Genomic DNA, 20,538 nt, shown 5'->3' with positions numbered 1-20,538 from the left:
GCGAAAACCGTATATTTTTAGTTACATCATATAATAAAAATGATTTTAATAATTTTAAACTTACTACCCCTTTCCTCATGAATATCAAAAAATTTGACTCGATTGTCGTGATGGGTGAACTTTTACTTATATACCTACAGGTTTGTACGGAATCCTTGGTGCGCGAGTCCGACTCGCACTTGGCCGGTTTTTTAAACGTAGTCAAGTTAAAACTTTTTGCTTATTATGTTTACTTAGGCCAGAATTACACTCGTAAGTTTCACCTTACGTAAGTAGGGACAATAGTTATTTGTTATACAAGGGTGCAAAGTTGTATTTTACCCGCGAGTGTGGAATTGAACCACGAGCAAGCGAAAGGATTCTATAGTTGAACCACGAGCGAAGCGAGTGGTTCTAAAATAGAATCCTGAGCGTAGCGAGTGTTTTAACACACGAGAAGTAAAATACATTTGCACCCGTGTGTAACACGAAACTTTTCCCCTCACTATAGCGAGGAAAGTGCAACATTCACAGGCGTTAGATCATCTTCATCAACTGGAATCACTCATTTTTTTACGATATTATAACAAAAAACTCTGGAAATTCTGTACTTTTACGTGAGAAGTTTTTAAGTAAAAATTTTGTTGACAATGTTGACATTTCTGACGTATGAAATGTCAATGATGCGTTTTGAAATTGCATCGACTTAACTTGTGCGTTCAGAATTATTATATTTAACTTAATTATTAAAAAACAAACGTTTATTATGGAATTTTAAGGTTTATGACTTAAAATCATTAAATAAAGCTAAATCTGGTGTTTTTTATTAGATTCTCAAACCATTTATTTAATGATAATTAATATCGAACGAACCATTATTATGATCGTTTCACGTTTTGTTATCTGTCAAGCTACTTAAACACGCTCCATTCAAGGTCAAATTACTTTCCCCACTAGTGGATAAAATGCGTTTTTCCCCGCTTGTTTTAAAGGATAAAAGACGGCTTTCCGAGCTAGTAAGGGGAAAAGATATTTGCTAGAATGAGAACGATATTCATATCTCATTCTGTAGTATAGCTGTCCCCCTACTTACGTAAGTAAAACTTACGAGTGTAATCCTGGCCTTAGAAACATTTATTCCACACCGACACACAGTATCAGTATCTACACAGTAACACTGTATTTGCCGTCATGTGTGTGGCACATGAGTGAGTATTATATTCTTTGGGCACATGTCTGAGCATAACGTCACGCCACAATTCAATACACAGATTTATAGGTAGAGAAAAATCTAAATGAAATTATTTTCAATATTGCTTTCTTGGGGTTAGATATCAAGATATTACGTATAATTTGTGGTATATTGTACAAAGAAAAATCAGTAATATATCGTATCTGAAGGATACGACCTTGATATTTCGTGTCAAAAACTAAACAAACTATACCAACTGATGAAAAGGCGCAGTTAAAGGGTTAAAGAGGTATTTTCCGTTCGATATATGGATATTACGTATCATTTTATGATTAATATGTACCGTATCTGCAGTAATAACTTGAATAAGTCTTGTTAAATAGGTATTGAAGTAGAACTGTGTCACTTTGTAAAAAAAAAGAATAATAATGATATTATTTTCAAAATTGCTTTCTTGGGGTTGGATATGAGGATATCACGTATCATTTGTGGTATATTGTACAAAAAAAAAAACAGCCATATCGTGTCTGGAGGAGTATGTTAGCCCAAACTTGGTATGTTTTGAAAATTCTTTTTGTTTTAATGTTATATTTTTAGAATCGCCAGTAAAAGCCCTTTCGTATGATAAACCACACGATAGGTTTTTTATAAAAAAAAAATCACACAAAAAAACAAATGTTTCAGCACTCCTAAGGGAATTTTTTTTTTCACATCACCAATTCGAAAAAAGGGTTTTCTTCCCCACTAGGAGGGATTAAAGTGGCAATTTTCTTCCCTGCTAGGAGGGATCAAAGTAACACTTTTCTGTTCTAGGACACTATTTTAACATTTTTTTGCGCATTCTTTTTTTAGCTTAAATAATACTGTTAAAGATTATAATTACCTCACAGGTGATGTGAAAAGAAATATGTGTCACACGGTAGCAAAATTATTTCCATCTTGGGCGTAACACACTTAAATACCTCACTACGCTCAGGATTCTATTTTAGAATCCCTCGCTACGCTCAGGATTCAATAATCCTTCGCTTCGTTCAGAATTCAATGTAAGTACGCCCTCGCCGTAAATATGTCATTTTGCTCCCTTGTAACACAATCTACTATTTTAGCATCGCAGGATAGGTAGTCCAAAATCTTCTATTAAGCTTGGTGGTTCCATCCTAAACTTACCGACTTAAAGAAATCTTTCACAAACACTTAAGCTTTTCTTTATAACACGACGTCGCAACTCGCATGCTTTTCTAAAAATTCAAATGAGCATTTCGGAACCTGCCATTTTGGATGACCGCATGATCGCACATGGCATTCAACAAAAGGGCCTTTTGAGTTTGGGCCCTTTACAAAAAGCGGTCGGCGCTCCGCGGCCATTCAGATCTCCCGACTCGTCTGGTGCGGCAAAGAGTATTTAATAACAGACAGGTCGCAGTTCGGGAAAATCGACGTTTTTTCTGTTGGCCTTTTGGGCCCTTTACAAAAAGCGGTCGGCGCGCCGCGGCCATTCAGGTCTCCCGACTCGTCTGGTGTGGCAAAGAGTATTTAATAATAGACAGGTCGCAGTTCGGGAAAATCGATGTTTTTCCTGTTGGCCTTTTGGGCCCTTTACAAAAAGCGGTCGGCGCCCCGCGGCCATTCAGATCTCCCGACAGTCCCGACTCGTCTGGTGTAGTAAAGATGGGTCAAAACGTTCGGAAAAATCGACGTTTTTTCTGTTGACTTCACAATAAAGGGCCTTTTGGGCCCTTTACAGAAAGCGGTCGGCGCGCCGGTATACATAATTCATAAACCAAGAAGGATAAAAATATGACTATAAATAAAATCAAATACCTTGTGATTTTTGACAAAAGATTATTTATGCAGCATAAGGTATAAAATGTAATTTAAAAAAATATTAAATATATTTTTTCAATAAAAATATGTGCATCTTCACATCCACACTTCACATCCATCTTCACTATATGCTGCAATTATGTAGGCAAAAAGCATCAAAGTCAGATAGTCAAAGTCAGGCTACAAAGAGAGTAACGTAAAGCCCGACCAGAAATATATATGGTCATTGTCAAGACTAGTCAAGAGGGCGCTGTTATTCTGATGTATGTGGTGACAGTTCAGTTTTGTATAAAAAATTAGTTCCAATGAAATTCCGCAACATGGCGCGTGATCATATATTTTATTTCTGATTTGCAATAGCATAAAATGTAGTTATCTTATAGAATATTTTTTATCTAAATTTAATCAAGATTAGTAAGTAAATTATATACTTTTTATTTCTTTTCATATAAAAAAGCGAGCTAAAAGGGCTATAATGTATTCAAACCTCACAGAGGCTTACCCACACGCCCACTCTCCCTCCCAACTCTTTGCGCACCTCCCACCCGTCCCGCAGTGCCTGCCCGTCCGCCGGCTCACGTGCACGATGACGCTATGCGTCCTAGCGTTCCTAGGCCTCCTTACTTTAGGTCTAACACAAGACCTGTACCACACACAGCATCCCGGCAACAGTAAACTGGCATCGTGTTACGATTTTGACGGGACGCCTCAGGTGAGATTAATGCTATTTGTTTGCTATGCGATTGATGCTGTGCGATGGTTGTGTTTGGTTCTTGAGCAAAAGTCTTTGGCAACTTTTGAAGTATAAAAGTCTGGGAACAACTTAAGATTCCCTAAAATGTAGTGAAGTTTTCTTTATGAACCTTGTTTTGAAATGTAAGGTACCATATTTGGATTCTCTAGCAAAATATGCTGGTTATAAAGTAAGATTATAGGCGTATATCAATGGAATGTGGTATATTATGCTTGGAAACAATGCATTTTGTATTTTATAAAAGAAAAGGTGACTTGATTCAATGTTTAAGTTTTGAAATGAGTTAATATTTAAAATTTCAATCAAAAGGTTGTAAATAGAGTACCGAATCTTTCACTTGGTAACAGCACATTTTCAATTAAGTATGTTTTAATTTTTTAGGGTAAAGAAAGTGTGGACTTTAAAAGTAAACTTTGTTTTTGTTTAAATAACACGTGATATCGGTACTTTTATTTTGTTTGGATATTTTAATTATTGAGTATCTAAGGAAATAATTTAATATACACAAAATCAGAGCCATCTTTGCGATTTTTTTATTGTGTTTTTATTATAACGTTATAAATTTGCTCGTGTTTCATGAATATAATGAATAATGTACAGGCCAGGAGCAGAATTCAACCTTTAAAATATGTTATCGATATGTTTACTACTCGCAGCGTATCTCGCTCGCACTATTAGATAAGTAAGTAGGTACGAGCGAGATGCAAGAACGAATGATCTCAAAATGTGATGAAATTGTTATCAATTTATAGTTTTGAATCGGCTTGTAAACATTGGTAGTCAATAGTAGTCACTGAAGTTCATGTCTAGGTTTTGAAAAGTAGACTATTTATGTAGAGTATATCCAAGTTGTGGGGGTTTTGAGAAAAATTGTACCATTTAACTTTTTTTTTTTAAACCATCAACTTTTGGGTTATTTAGACTCAGAATCACGAGTACTATTGAATGAGATAAAGAAAAAACGTGTCCCCAGTTTTTCATACAAATTTTGGGTGTCAGTTTTGTAACGGTCCATACAAAATGTTTGTGAAAATGCGTTATGGGTTCGCGTGACTCTTAAGACTAAAATTTATAATAAATATTAAGAGGAAAGGCCGTTTCTCCATACAAACGTGGTGCCCATTTTCCTCTCTGGATATTGACATTATGGAAAATATTTTTATATAATTTGATTTATATTAACAATGGCTATGCCCGTAAGTTTGACTTTTTTCGATTTTGTGATTATTGTAGAAATCAGGAGCGAAAAACAGTTTTCATATAAATTTTAAAATGTAATAATTAAAAATTCGAAAAAAAAACCTTAGGGGCATGTGGTTAATACACGATTACACAAAAAAATGTGTCAAAATAATATTCCCCTCACTAGCTCGGAAAGCCGTCTTTTATCTTTTAAAACAAGCGGGGAAAAACGCATTTTATCCACTAGTGGGGAAAGTAATTTGAGTGTTTAAGTAGCTTTTGACAGATAACAAAACGTAAAACGCTCATAATATTGGTTCGTTCGATATTAATTATCATTAAACAAATGGTTTGAGAATTTAATAAAAATTCCAAATTTAGCTTTATTTAATGATTTTAAGTCAAAAACCTTAAATTCCATAAGAAACATTTGTTTTTTTAAATGATGTTGAATGTAATTCTGAACGCACAAGTTGAGCCGATGCAATTTCAAAACGCATCGTCAGAAATGTCAACATTGTCAACAAAAATATTCTCACCGACTCCGACACGTAAAAATACACAACTTCCAGAGTTTTCTGTTATAATATCGTATTATTGTAAAAAAAATGAGTGATTCCAGTGATGAAGAATCTAACGCCTGTGGATGTTGCACTTTCCTCGCTATAGTTAGGGGAAAAGTTTTGTGTTACACACGGGTGCAAATGTATTTTACTTCTCGTGTGTTAAAATACAACTTTGCATCCTTGTATAACAAATAACTATTCAATAATGTTAATATTCAGAGGAAAATGAGGACTATACGTTTGTATGAAAAGGCGATTTCGCGCGGGTCCTCCACTTTCGTCTTATTGAATGAATCTGTAAATGATCCAACCAAATACCGTTTTATCATATTACTTATTCTGTGGTTTTATGGAACGTTTTTAGTAGTTCATAGGTTATCGCGCGGGCGGTCGTTACACCAACTTATCAGCAGGGAAGCGACTTATCGCTATCGGCATCCTGTTTTAACATAATGGTGATTTTGTTAGAATATCTATGTATATACATACGCATGTAAGTTTTTCGAAACTTATGTACGCAATATCAGTCATTACCAGTTGCTTTTCGGTGAAGGAAAACATTGTGAGGAAACCGGACTAATCCCAATAAGGCCTAGTTTCCCCTCGGGGTTGGAAGGTCAGATGGCAGTCGCTTTCGTAAAAACTAGTGCCCACGTCAATTCCTAGGATTAGTTGCCAAGCGGACCCCAGGCTCGGAGCCGTGGCAAAATGTCGGGACAACGCGAGGAAGATGATGATCAATGGAGACTATAATATCATATCGTCATATAAATCTATAGTCTATGGAAAAAATGAATGGGCCCTGGAGGGAAAGTGCCTTAAAACCTTAAGTTAGCTCATTTTGCTTAAAGGAAACATTCTTTTATTTTTAAAAAGAAACAAAACTGCATTCAAAGATTTTTTGAAATTCGCTTGTTTCACCCGGGAGTCGAACCGAATAAAAATAAATAAACACTCGCTATTTTATTCTACTATTCGATACAGTTAATGATAACATTTCTCCAAGAAACATTAGGCCTTACACTCGTCTGTCGTACAAAATATCCATAAAATCGAATGTGGTATTCTATAAAAAGGGACCTTATTGTCGATGGCGCTTACGCCATTATTAATGATGCTCCGATATAAATACAATGCCGCGCGACGATGTGCGGCGTAAGCGCCATCGACAAACGGGTCCCTTTTCATAGAAAATGTCCCATATTTAGTATTCAAGAATATTTTTCGACAAGCAAAAAAAAAAAAAACTTTGAATGCAGTTTTGTTTATTTTCAAAAATAAAAGAATGTTTCCTTTAAGCGAAATGAGCTAACTTAAGGTTTTGAGGTACTTCCACTCCAGGGCCCATTCATTCTTTCCACACTGTATAAGCCTACAAATCAAAGATACTGCTAACCAAATTCCTTCGTAAAGAAACACAATACTGTGCAATATGATACTAACATAACGTCGCTATACTTCCTCAACCTCATATCTGCAACAATCATTTGATGGAAATGTCGCTTTTCTTTCATTCGGAATACGGGTGTTTTTGTCATCATATGAGTGTTGCAGATACGAGGTTGAGTAAGTATAGCGGCGATAAGTTTGTATTAGTCAGCTTAACATTGACTATTTACGGAGATTGTATTACTAATAGGGGAATACCCTACAGTTCTACAACAGAATAATTAATAGTCATAGACCTGGCATTACATAGATGCGGCCTACCGCGTGCGCCCTAGAGATGGGCGAAATGTGTCAGTAAAAAGAAAAGAGTGATATATATCTTTCTCTCACTGGGATATATATCACTCTTTTATATCTTTATATCCGTATGCGTCACTGCTCCCGCTCGCAACTGTATCGGCACTTGCTCACTTTACGTCATGTTATGACTGTTATGAGTGAGAGAGAGGACACTAGAGTAGTTATTATACCGTGGCGAGATTGTTTCTTTCATTTTGTATATTGGATGTCTTGGATGATTGTATCATGATGGATATAGATCGATTCATTCACGAAGGCGCTTGCTTTGGTTCGTATTGTCATGCTCATGCTATTACTTTAGGTTTGACAAATCTGCGCGTCGTGAATTGCGCTATCTATAACCTTGACCTTGCATTTAAAAATGAATATATTGACGTTATTGAATTTTAATATTTTTGCGTAATATAATACCTTATTGCGGTTTGTTTACATTTTATTAAATACCTAAAGGAATACACTCAAGTCCCGTCGAAACGAACGAGGTCAAAGCAAAGCGAACGATTTGCAAAATTTTGGAAATCGCAAATACGTTTTGTGTAAATCCTTAAACTTACCAAAATATGACCTAAATTAGTTTGCATATGCATAGTCAATTCTAACTTTGTAGGAACAAAACGCAGCTAGTGTATAATAACAACGAAAATAATCATGCTAGGTCCAAACAACTAAGCTTTAAAACTTTAAGCAATAGAACTCAATTTTACTCATCACATCATTGCATTGTACTTCGGTTGACCGTCGGCGTCGACGCGCGGCCGAGACAAAGAGACAATAGACATCGCTTATCTTATCTATCTATTCACTTTAGTAAATCCTTGCCGCGGGTGCGACGGTGCGAGTGTACGGATATATTGGGATATACTGATATATTCGGATTCGTAAAGACAAGAAGAGTGATTCATGAAAAGAGAAAGATATATATCCTTTATATCTATATCCCCTGAGCTACCCATCTCTAGTGCGCCCGTAAGGGATAGACATAGATGACATCATAAACGTGGGGATACCATATTGGTAAAAATTACCCCAATATTTGATATCACGTTGGGGCGATTACCCTGGAGGCAAAGTTTGACGGTATTAAAATTGTTGAATAAAATGTTAATGGGCCGTTCTTTTTAGGCGTATGAACAATGAAATACCTCATATAATTCGCGCAGGTGGCACAAAACTAAACATGTTTAGTAAATAAAACGTAAAATAAAATGTATTATGAGTTTTTATTTTATGAAATCACAATCACATTCACACCAACAACATTTGTTTATTTTATTTTTTGGAATTAGAAATACGAAAAAAAACTTCGAGGTCAAAATTACCCCTAAAATTATGATATTTTCATCTGGTATCCCCAATATATTGTTATCATAGTTGTTATGCAGCTAAATTAAGAAGAAGATTAAAAACGGCTGACCTCCATAGACCTAGCATTACATAGACCAGCTATACGCGTGCGCCCGTAAGGGATAGACATAGATGACGTCATAAACGTGGGGATACCATATTGGTAAAAATTACCCCAATATTTGATATCACGTTGGGGCGATTACCCTGGAGGCAAAGTTTGACGGTATTAAAATTGTTGAATAAAATGTCAATGGGCCGTCCTTTTTAGGCGTATGAACAATGAAATACCTCCTATAATTCGCGCAGGTGGCACAAAATTAAACATGTTTAGTAAATAAAACGTAAAATAAAATGTATTATGAGTTTTTATTTTATGAAATCACAATCACATTCACACCAACAACATTTGTTTATTTTATTTTTTGGAATTAGAAATACGAAAAAAAACTTCGAGGTCAAAATTACCCCTAAAATTATGATATTTTCATCTGGTATCCCCAATATATTGTTATCATAGTTGTTATGCAGCTAAATTAAGAAGAAGATTAAAAACGGCTGACCTCCATAGACCTAGCATTACATAGACCAGCTATACGCGTGCGCCCGTAAGGGATAGACATAGATGACGTCATAAACGTGGGGATACCATATTGGTAAAAATTACCCCAATATTTGATATCACGTTGGGGCGATTACCCTGGAGGCAAAGTTTGACGGTATTAAAATTGTTGAATAAAATGTCAATGGGCCGTCCTTTTTAGGCGTATGAACAATGAAATACCTCCTATAATTCGCGCAGGTGGCACAAAATTAAACATGTTTAGTAAATAAAACGTAAAATAAAATGTATTATGAGTTTTTATTTTATGAAATCACAATCACATTATTCACACCAATTAATGTACACCACATTTAATCTTCACAACATTTGTTTATTTTATTTTTTGGAATTAGAAAAAAACGAAAAAACTTCGAGGTCAAAATTACCCCTAAAATTATGATATTTTCATCTGGTATCCCCAACATATTGTTATCATAGTTGTTATGCAGCTAAATTAAGAAGATTAAAAACGGCTGACCTCCATAGACCTAGCATTACATAGACCAGCTATACGCGTGCGCCCGTAAGGGATAGACATAGATGACGTCATAAACGTGGGGATACCATATTGGTAAAAATTACCCCAATATTTGATATCACGTTGGGGCGATTACCCTGGAGGCAAAGTTTGACGGTATTAAAATTGTTGAATAAAATGTCAATGGGCCGTTCTTTTTAGGCGTATGAACAATGAAATACCTCCTATAATTCGCGCAGGTGGCACAAAACTAAACATGTTTAGTAAATAAAACGTAAAATAAAATGTATTATGAGTTTTTATTTTATGAAATCACAATCACATTATTCACACCAATTAATGTACACCACATTTAATCTTCACAACATTTGTTTATTTTATTTTTTGGAATTATTAGAAATACGAAAAAACTTCGAGGTCAAAATTACCCCTAAAATTATGATATTTTCATCTGGTATCCCCAACATATTGTTATCATAGTTGTTATGCAGCTAAATTAAGCAGAAGATTAAAAACGGCTGACCTCAGACTCGTCTGAGTAGCTGACATATTACCACAAACAACCTACGTAATTTGGGCGGATAATTTTACAAATAAAGTTTTGTTAATTTGCGTAAATAATTGTGACATTTTTATTGAAATCGTTTGATTCTACATTGCTTTGAGTGTAACGTAATTTTACGATGTTATTCTCACATATTGCGTTAATAGGAAGATGTAAAATACCGTACTTACGTGTGAAAGGTTATGTTCTCATATTTTTGCTCAGAGCGGCTATTACAGCTGATTACAGAACAATTCACCATTATTTTATCAATTCAAAACGCTAACCATCACTATGTTTTATAAGAGAAAGCACAATTTCATAGAAAACAACAATAATTAAACAAGCATGACATGTCACGTACTTATTTGTTTGCCACAATTTCGGTTGTGGCAGCGGTGGAAAAGTGAAACTATGACAAAGACAAAATAGTAGATTGTGTCACAAGGGAGCAAAATGACATATTTACGGCGAGGGCGTACAATTAAATCCTAAACGAAGCGAAGGATTCTAACATAGAATCCTGAGCGTAGTGAGGGATTCAAGAGTTAACGCCCAAGGTGAAAATAATGTTGCTACCATGTGACACATACTGCTTTTCACATCACCTATGAGGAAATTACACACATATATTAGGTTTCAAAACATTATTATTTTAAGCAAAGATCGATACGGACAAAGTGCCAAAAATATGTATTATGTATACACGACCTTAGTACATACTTCTGGCACTTTGTCCGTATCGATACTTTCAGACGTGACTGTACTGACAAATTAAAAGTACCTACAGCTCATAATTATGTACCTAATATCTTTTCAAAAACAGCAGCAAACACCTAAAATGATACAATGAAAATCAAGTACATTATTTTTGTAGATTTTTCTGATAACAAATTAGCTCTTACCCCTTTGAACCAAATCTTCAGAAGAACACTATGAAGACTGATATCACTTTTATTTATTATTATTAGTGTCGTTACCGGGATGCTGCTTAAAACATCTGACACAGATGAAAAGGCCTATTATTATTGATTTAAACTAAGTATTTACAAATTTATACAGAATACGGAACTGCATAATGCTTTGTAAAATATTTGTACAAAACTTTTTAAATATAAACTTTTTAAATTGCATAGACAAGTATAGCTGCGTTTAAGGAGACCTAAAATGTCAAAATAAAAATTAAATTATTAAACTAAAGTTTTTTTACGTTTCTTTATAATATCACGTAATTCATTAATTTACTTAATTTAAATATGATATTAATTAATTTAAAATACGTTAATTACATTTATTGTTTACAATTACAACAAAATATTATTTAAGTTAGAAAAATTGTATGCACGTAATCGACTATAAAGAAATTGTAATCGATTATATGCATACTAATTTCATATGTCTTTGTGTCAATATTTCATACTGGCAACATAATGTCCTTGAACAGAAAAGTGCCACTTTGATCCCTCCTAGCAGGGATGAAAAGTTCCCTTTTCGAATAGGTGATGTGAAAAGTAATGTATTGCTCTCTGTCACTACTACTGAAAGATACATAAGACTATCCCGTTCGGTCATTTCGCCCCACCCCTCATGACCGATCCATGTTATACTAGATTCATGATGTATAGTCGTTATCGTTCTGAAGAATTTTAAGTTTTAAATTCTAAAAATAATGACAGTTGCAATAGCGAGTGTTGCCAGTAAAACAAGACTATTTACCCTTAAGTTAAATTATTGTAGTTCTGCTCTGCAAAGGTTTGTTTAGAATTACTTTTACAATCATTGTTGCATCTTATAAAATAGTGGCTTGGCGAAACAGGCTTTAGGTTACTTTTCGCTCATGTCATCGCAAACATGGACATATTTGGTATCAGTGCATTCAGTGTGATGTCCTGAACACAAGACTGTATAGATTAATTACCCAAAAATTTTGTTCCCCAATAGCTTTTGTTCCATTCGCGTTTTTCCCCATTCTGCTTTTTAACCAGCGTTAATTTTTTCAGTAGTTAATTTAATCACACGCGTATGTCCTAGTCGCTTTTTTCCCCAAAGAGTAATATTTCCGAGGACATGCCCTTCTTACCCTGAGCCGACGGAGCCCCGCTACTGGGCAGTTTGCCCTTCGGGCATCTGAAGCTACCTAACGAACCTGACCTACCTATCTATCGACTTAGTGTGACTATCGTTAAAACATTACCTACTCTTTGGGGAAAAAAGCGACTGGGACATACGCGTGTGATTAAATTAACTACTGAAAAAATTAACGCTGATTAAAAAGCAGAATGTGGAAAAACGCGAATGGAACAAAAGCTATTGGGGAACAAAAATTTTGGGTAGCTAATCTAACAAGTCATTTTTGAAATGGTCTTTTCACTAGCTTTCATTTGGTACCTATATTGCTATAGTACAATTGCGTTTTTTCAACGCGCGTTAAAAAAGCGCATCAATCTGCCCGCACGCTAAATTCGATTTAAAGACCAAGGCTTAAAGTTGAATATCCAACAACGCTCGATAAAAAGCGCTACCGCCGTCGTGTGAATAAATACACATGTTTCCATTTGTGTCATTCAAACGCTTTTTAACGCGCGTTGAAAAAGCGCTCGTGATGAGGCCTAAAGGATACTTGAATCCTTTTGTTTCGGCTATTTGCCACAGCTCACTTAAGGGAGCCCGGTGTCGGCTCACAAACCTAATTCTAGTGACTGCCATTTCACCTTCTATCCAATAGTTATTTGTGCAACAAGAGAGGAAAGTTGGTTTTTCTTGCGAGTGTTTATTTTGAGTCCCGAGAAAGCGAAAGATTCTATAATTGAATCACGAGCGAAGCGAGTCGGACCGGACCGTACCGTACCGTACCGTAGTATGAAGTTCATGGCCTTCACTAAATTAAAAAGCTAATTGTTTCACTCCCTGGAGTGAGGAAAGTCGCACTTTCCTCACTCCAGGGAGTGACGAAAGTAGGCTTGTTCGAGCTGCTGAGGTGAAAAGGTTAAAACCAACACTTTTTTTTTTCAAAAAGTATAATACGTTTTAAACTTATACTAGATTCGCCAAACTTGTTTTTATGTCTCAGATAAGTACTACAAAGAGAGGTCGACGGTTGAAAATACATGCATATACCAACTGTCGTATTAAGACAAAAATATAGGTTCTAATTAACTCCAATCTGCCCAGTCCAACAGTTATTTTAGCACCAACGATAGGTAGTTGGGTAGAAATTGGATAGGTACTTAATCGACCTACCATGTACCTATGGAGGCTAATCCACTTATATTGTACAAGTTGTACAGTATATTGTAAATACAAGATATTGTAATACAGACAGGCCGGACAGATATTGTAATGTCTGTCCGGTCTGTCACAGCCTATTTTCTCCGAAACTACTGGACCAATTATGTTGAAATTTGGTACGTACATATATGTAAGTTTGTGACACAGAGACGGACATGAAACGTAAACAAATAAATTAAAAAAATGGGGCCACTGCCACTTGGGGGATGAATTCAGTTTCTCAAACTATATCGTGTTACATATCAAATGAAAGAGCTATTGTGTGAATTTCAAATAGTTTTGTAATTTTAAAATAAATAGTTAAAAGTTCTTTAAGAAAGACGACATAAGAACATTCTTCTTCCTCCCCCCCCCCTTAATTTATCTCCGAAACTACTGGGTCTAAATTTTTGAAAAAAATACACAAAATAGTTCTTTACCTATAGATGACAGAAAAACCTATTAGAAATGTGCAGTCAAGCGCGAGTCTGACTTAATTTGTTTTTTATTTTATTTTTTGCAAAATTATTTTGCACGCTTCAGGCAAGGTTAAAGACCCAACCAAATGGTTAGGCTTAATTTTTTTATGACTATTTAGATACTTAACTTTAACCTCAAGAACCTAAGGGCCCAAAAAAAAATCTTTAAAAATTGGGTTGATTTAGCCCCGCTACCCTGCAGCCTGACCTGCAGTGCTGAGTTATATGTATGGATAGGAATGATAGGAAAAGTATCAGGCAAATTTCCAGCTTGCCTCAAGGACCTACTCCAAAATAAACTGAAATAAAAGTCATATACGAAGGAAAAAATGACCAAAGGAATCGAACCAGCGTCCCCCGTTTAGTAGACAGGTGCCTGAACCGCTCGGCTATCCAGTCACGCTATTCACCATTCACCAGTCACGCTCGGCTATTTCTATTTGAATAAGGTTGTTTTTTTAAGGTAATAGGTTAACCATTGTAAAGTGCAGTTACCAAGTACTGACTCCCGAAGTAACCTTAGATCAGGCTGCAGTCACAAAACTAGTAAAGGTAAGGTTATTATTATTATTATTATTTAATAAGCAGGCAGGCAGTTATGGCAACTGATATGGCCTGTATCCAGTAATCCTGATAATTTTTCCGCCGTCTTCATGCTCGTTTTAGTTGGTTATTGTCTGGTTACCTGCCAGTTAGCTATAGTTTATGCGAAAATCCCCAGGACAGAGGCGAACTTTTTCTATGAAATCTTGCAACTTTAAATGCATTTTTAGGGTTCCGTACCCAAAGGGTAAACGGGACCCTATTACTAAGACTCCGCTGTCCGTCTGTCCGTCCGTCTGTCTGTCACCAGGCTGTATCTCATGAACCGTGATAGCTAGACAGTTGAAATTTTCACAGATGATGTATTTCTGTTGCCGCTATAACAACAAATACTAAAAACAGAATAATATAAATATTTAAATGGGGCTCCCATACAACAAACGTGATTTTTTTGCTGTTTTTTTCCGTAATGGTACGGAACCCTTCGTGCGCGAGTCCGACTACTGCACTGCTACCGAAACTACTGCAGTCTAAAATGAATACAACATCAGTCCGTGTCCAAAATCAATCGGTCAGTATTTCTATCTATGAGTACTAAGTGGCGCCGCTGGAGAGTATGCTCCCCAGTGGCGCCACTTTCAATGCCCATTATTTCGTTTCCTATCACAGATACAGCCATAAACATTATAGGTACAGTCAAGGGCATAAATATATATACATTCCCAAAGTTTCAAAAATATGTGTACGCTCTTACACCTTAGACAATAAAGTCGTGTTCACATATTTTTGAGCCATTTGTCGGGATCGATATTTTTGCCTTCGACTGTACATGGTGTACCTTTTAGGTACAGTCAAGTGTAAAAATAAGGGTGCATATAATTTTCTCAAAAATATGTCCCATAGTTCTTAATTCGCTGACATACTCGTAAGAGCTATGGGACATATTTTTAAGTATGATGTGTGCACCCATATTTTTACACTTGAGTGTACATCATTTCACCATATAATCCGCACACTATTAAACTACTAATTTTGAATAGCCTAAATTTATTTCAATGAGATAACCTTATCAGTATTATCTACCAAACCAAAAACAAAACACACCGATAACAAAAACAAAATAGTCCCAACCCTAACCAAATCTAGGAACACACCAAAAAAACATATACAACTTAAAAACCTGCATCGTTCAAAACTGGTCTTTAATTGTTAGTAATAAAGCTTGCGTTTACAAAGCAGGTGTGATTCGGGTGCATCAGTAAATTTGCAGGTAGATGTGAATGGCCTCAAGCGTGGTCTATTTTAGGGCTGCTATTTCTGAGATTTTAAAGCGGGCTGTAAACTCATTTATTACTGTTGTGAAGTCACCGGTTGTAATGGTTTTATGGTTTCACTATGAACAGGATTTGAGTCGTCTGAGTGACCACCGTGACATAGCTAGTATACATACATATGACCATTCTAGTGAAAAATGACATTTGTGAGAAATGAATACATCAAACATCAACTCTTCACGCTTAAACCGCTGAACCGATTTAGTTGAAATCTATACCAATATTATAAATGCGAAAGTGTGTCTGCCTGCCTATTACCTCTTTAAGTTTTCACGCTTAAACCACTTTTGTTTAGTTGAAATTTGGTATAGAGATAGTTTAAGTCCCGGGGACAGACATAGGGTAGTTTTTATCCCAGAAGTCATCCTTTAAGGGGATAAGGGGGGGGGGGGGGTGGAAGTTTGTATGGGGAATTGAGGAAAAGCAAAAAAAATACAAATTGGATAAAAAATTAGCTACCCGAATTACTTCAATTGCATCAAATTAATAACATACATTTATTCTCCGTACAGACTGTTAATTGTTAAAACATTTTGCTGCCATGATGTCATCCTTCGTCCCACTATCGGCCTTCAATATCCAACTGTTTCATTACTAAAAAGTCTTATCTACCAATACATACCTATGCTTTTGCGTCCTTCTGTTCATAAGCTTTCACGACCGCTGTTTTATTTCGCCCTTCGATCATTAAACTGTGTTAAATAAACCGATATTTTTTTTTAGATGAATTTCCTATAAAAATAACACGCAAATGTTATAGACGCGTTTATTTTATATTTCCTGGGGGCCTAGCCAAAATAACAATTGCTGATAGCAAACGACTATCGAAACTTAAATGTTTGGAAATAATCACGTGACTTTTCGTTGCATCTGTCATTCCGATACCTTTTGTTTTTCGTTTTGCGTTTTAGCTGCCTGTCCACTGTGGCTGAGCGGAGATATCATTATCAATAAATAAATAAATAAATAATAATAATGACATTAAAGCTCTCCAAGGGCTTCTATGTGTTGGATCTATATCCCCACGCAAGCCTATGAAATTATAAAAGACCGGGATTTATAGGCCCGTGAAATCCACAAGGAGATAATAATTATAACTAAATATTATAGGGACATTCTTTCTTACACAAATTGACTAAACCCCACGGTAAGCTCAAGAAGGCATGTGTTGTTTGTACTCAGACAACGATATATATAATACTTATACAAATACTTAAATATATATAGAAACATCCATGACTCAGGAACAAATATCTGTGCTCATCTCATCACACAAATAAATGCCTTTACCGGGATTCGAACCCAAGACCATCAGCTTCACAGGCAGGGTCACTACCCACTAGGCCAGACCGGTCGTCAAGGTTCATTGGTTGTCTCCATTCCGTTGGATTACAATCTTATGTTTTTTTCTTGATTTACCACATCTCCGCTTGGGCCGCTCGGCTCCGTCTCAGTGAACAGGCAGTCTAAGATAGTCGTATTAAATTAATTTAAAACGGCTCAATAATACGTGAGTGACCCGTTTTAAATTAATTTAATATGTTTGAGTCTCACGGGACTTTTGTAGCTAAGATAGTCGTGTTGGCTAGCCCCCCTGAGGCCTATAAAAGTCGTCCGTTTACTACTTTTACCGTGTCCGCAGAGATGCATCCCCGAATTCGTGAACGCGGCATACGAGGTGCCCATGGAAGCGACCAATACCTGCGGCGACCGCGGCGAGACGCAGTTCTGCACGCAAACGGCCGCTGGGTCCTCGAGCAGGTAACGTATACCCACAGAACACCTTTAGTTTGCCAAAGGACTGTCTCATTTTAAACATAGACAGAGATAATCATACTATCTTTGTCTTACACTAGTCTCTTCTTTTCTGTCTTATCGCTCTTGACAGAGCGGTCGTGGTCACGTTGAGGCGTCCGCATCGGTAGTAGAGGCGGACACAGCTCTTCGCACGAACTCCCGCGATCTCTCCCTGTTGGCAGACTGTCTAGCACACTCAGATACGCGGTTTTCCACTGCGGACTTTATTTGGTCAGTCTAGCCCATAGGTGATTTGCTGCGCGATCTGGTTCCCTCCACTCTTCCTTGTACGACTAGTCGCTCTATGGAGTCTTAATACACTAGTACTAGCACGAGATGAGTATAGTTTTTTTGTTCTTATTTACTGCCAATTCGGTTTGACCAACTATATTTCTAAAGAACTCGTATAGAGCAATTATTTTATGAAACCGATGCTGTTAATAATACATGGGCGCGGGAGACGAGGTGAGCGAGTCCCGTGCCGTGATTGGTCCGTTCAAAGACATGTGGTCCGCCCAGGATTAAGTCACGAGTACGCATTAGGCAAGGGCGCACTGTGGGGATGTGCAAGGGTGTCTCCTCTGCCTCCTTACAGAGTCTGCACCGTCTCATGTCACGTTTCCCTATAGTGTGCATGTGCTTACTTAGGCCGCAATGCCCGGTAAGCGCCCTTACCAAGTTGCGCAGTCGGTAACACCACTGCTTAGTTGCTTACATTGGATGTCATAAAATAATCACGAATTTCATCATCAGTTTCAGGTCCTGCGAAACTTGCAAACCTGGGCAGTTCTCCAGCAGATACCTCACCGACACGCACTATGACTCACATAACGACATCACCTGGTGGCAGTCAGAAACCATGAAGGAGGGGATACAGTACCCTAATCAGGTCAATCTGACGCTGCATTTAGGTAAGCCACCGTTTGAAAAACACTGAAAAACTTTCAAACGTTCAATAAAAGTGCGTACGTACTTAAAATAAGATAGCGGACGGATTTCCACAGAATTTTATAAGAAATAAATAACCAGAGGAAGACATAGTTAAGTACAATGTAGGGCATTGGTCCAATGTAGGCTAAGGGACGCAACTATATGGTGGAACGATATAACATGGTGCTAACACCCTCTAACGTATAACTGCATCTCTTAGATTGGTCTACCTACGTTAGCTCAAGATGTGTATTAGGTTTCGGAGAGTTCATTCCAGTTAACAGTTTGAAGAGTGCAGTGCAATATTAAATTTCACATTGTTTTTATTACTAACCCAACACCAAGACATGAAAATGTCACCGAATGACACGTAAAAAAGCCTCTCATTTTTAATCAACAAATATTTTATTCTTAAAGGGATCTCAGGAATCAAGTAAGTAGTTTCCTAATCAAGTACAACGTTGTATTTTGATTTACCTTATCCATCTATTGTCTCTAGGGAAGTCCTACGACATCACATACATCCGTATAGTCTTCTACTCGCCGCGCCCGCAGAGCTTCGCCATCTATCGGCGCGCCAGTGAAAACTCGGAGTGGGAACCGTATCAGTACTTCAGGTAAAAGAGACTCTAATACTTATAATTCTCTTTTACGACATTAGGGCACGGCACTTTGAATCATCATTAAAGACTCGAATTTGCTATATTCTTACCCCCGGAGTTACACATAATGTTTTTCATTACACTTGCAAAGAAAAAACTGAATTTTAAACGAAATAATTCTTAAATACGGTGACTTCTCAAATATTCGTCCGCCATAATTATTATTGTAATTCGTTGACAGGTTACTCAGGTTAGGCATCGAAGCATATCGAAGGCACAGACCTATCCGGCATTCAGCCACGATTGTAAAAAAAATTCAACGCCTATTAAATTAATCAAATTAAATATTTTTAAACAAAAACAAAATATATTAAATTATAAACGTCACTATTTAATAAGTAAAACTAATTTATACCTATTCATATGAATAAGTAACATAATTTAAAAAAAAGCTATAACTCACGAGTGAGTTGCTTTTTTTTCACAATCCATAACTCACGCGGGAACAATATAGGAGCCAAATCTCTATGTATGAAACTCAGAATAATGACTAAAGCATAGAAGTAGGGCAAAAATGCTTCGCAAATATGTATACCCGTACTTTACTTCCTTACGAATTAGATAATGTGCCGAAAAGAGATGCATATATGCTTGTTATTTCTCATTTACGTACGGTGTCATAAGTTTGATAATTTGTTAGGGATGTAACTGTGTCGACTTTTTATATCGATAAATTATGCATAAGTTTATGTGCCGTGTAAAAGAATAATCACGAAATTGGCAAATTGATAATAGTCTGGCTAATGAAAGTTGAACCTGAAAAAACGCGGCAATTTTAAGAAATCTGTAGCAGGCGGCTCGTTGAAATGAAATGAAATGCGTGGAATACAAGGATTGCATAACTTTTTTACTTTTTATAATTTTCATATTCTAAAAATCATTAAAAAGTATAAAAATTATGCAATCCTTGGAATCAAAGAGCCGCCTGATATGAGGATATAGCTTTTATCTCATTTGCAGTCTACCACTCAGAACCGTCTAACTATACCTCTCGTTTTTTTATCATTAGAAAGAAGGCGAGCGATCTTAACGTGTCGTTTTATCGAAAAACTCTTTGAAAATAAGTCACAACAAATATAATATACGATAATTTACATACTTTTGCTTTCATAAGTAAAATATTGCTATATTTATAAAAAAACTTGTCAATAAAAAGACACGTGGAAATGGTTTACCGTTTTTTCTAATGCTAAAAGACTAAGTATAGTTTCTAGTCATGTACAGTCAGCTGCAGAGAAAAGGCACCCCCCCTGCATACAAAGTTCTGTAAATTAGTATGGACGTGGGGTACCTTTTCTCTGCAGCTGACT

At 36.4% G+C, this 20,538-nt stretch overlaps 1 protein-coding gene across 1 annotated transcript in view; it reads left to right on the top strand.

The window, feature by feature from the left end:
* Positions 1-3,563: 3,563 nt before the first annotated feature.
* The window catches only part of LOC134754576 (laminin subunit gamma-1), a 115,768-nt gene continuing 98,793 nt past the window's right edge, over positions 3,564-20,538 (top strand). Inside the window, exons 1-4 of the mRNA XM_063690893.1 lie at positions 3,564-3,707; positions 17,482-17,600; positions 18,390-18,547; positions 19,066-19,183. Coding sequence (XP_063546963.1) covers positions 3,582-3,707; positions 17,482-17,600; positions 18,390-18,547; positions 19,066-19,183 — 521 coding nt within the window. The 5' untranslated portion in view covers positions 3,564-3,581. The remainder of the gene's footprint in view (positions 3,708-17,481; positions 17,601-18,389; positions 18,548-19,065; positions 19,184-20,538) is intronic.

Source organism: Cydia strobilella, chromosome Z (assembly GCF_947568885.1).
Source record: "Cydia strobilella chromosome Z, ilCydStro3.1, whole genome shotgun sequence".
In the NCBI taxonomy this organism is placed as follows: domain Eukaryota; kingdom Metazoa; phylum Arthropoda; class Insecta; order Lepidoptera; family Tortricidae; genus Cydia; species Cydia strobilella.
The sequence above is the reverse complement of the archived record's forward strand: the minus strand, read 5'-3'. Positions and strand labels throughout refer to the sequence as shown.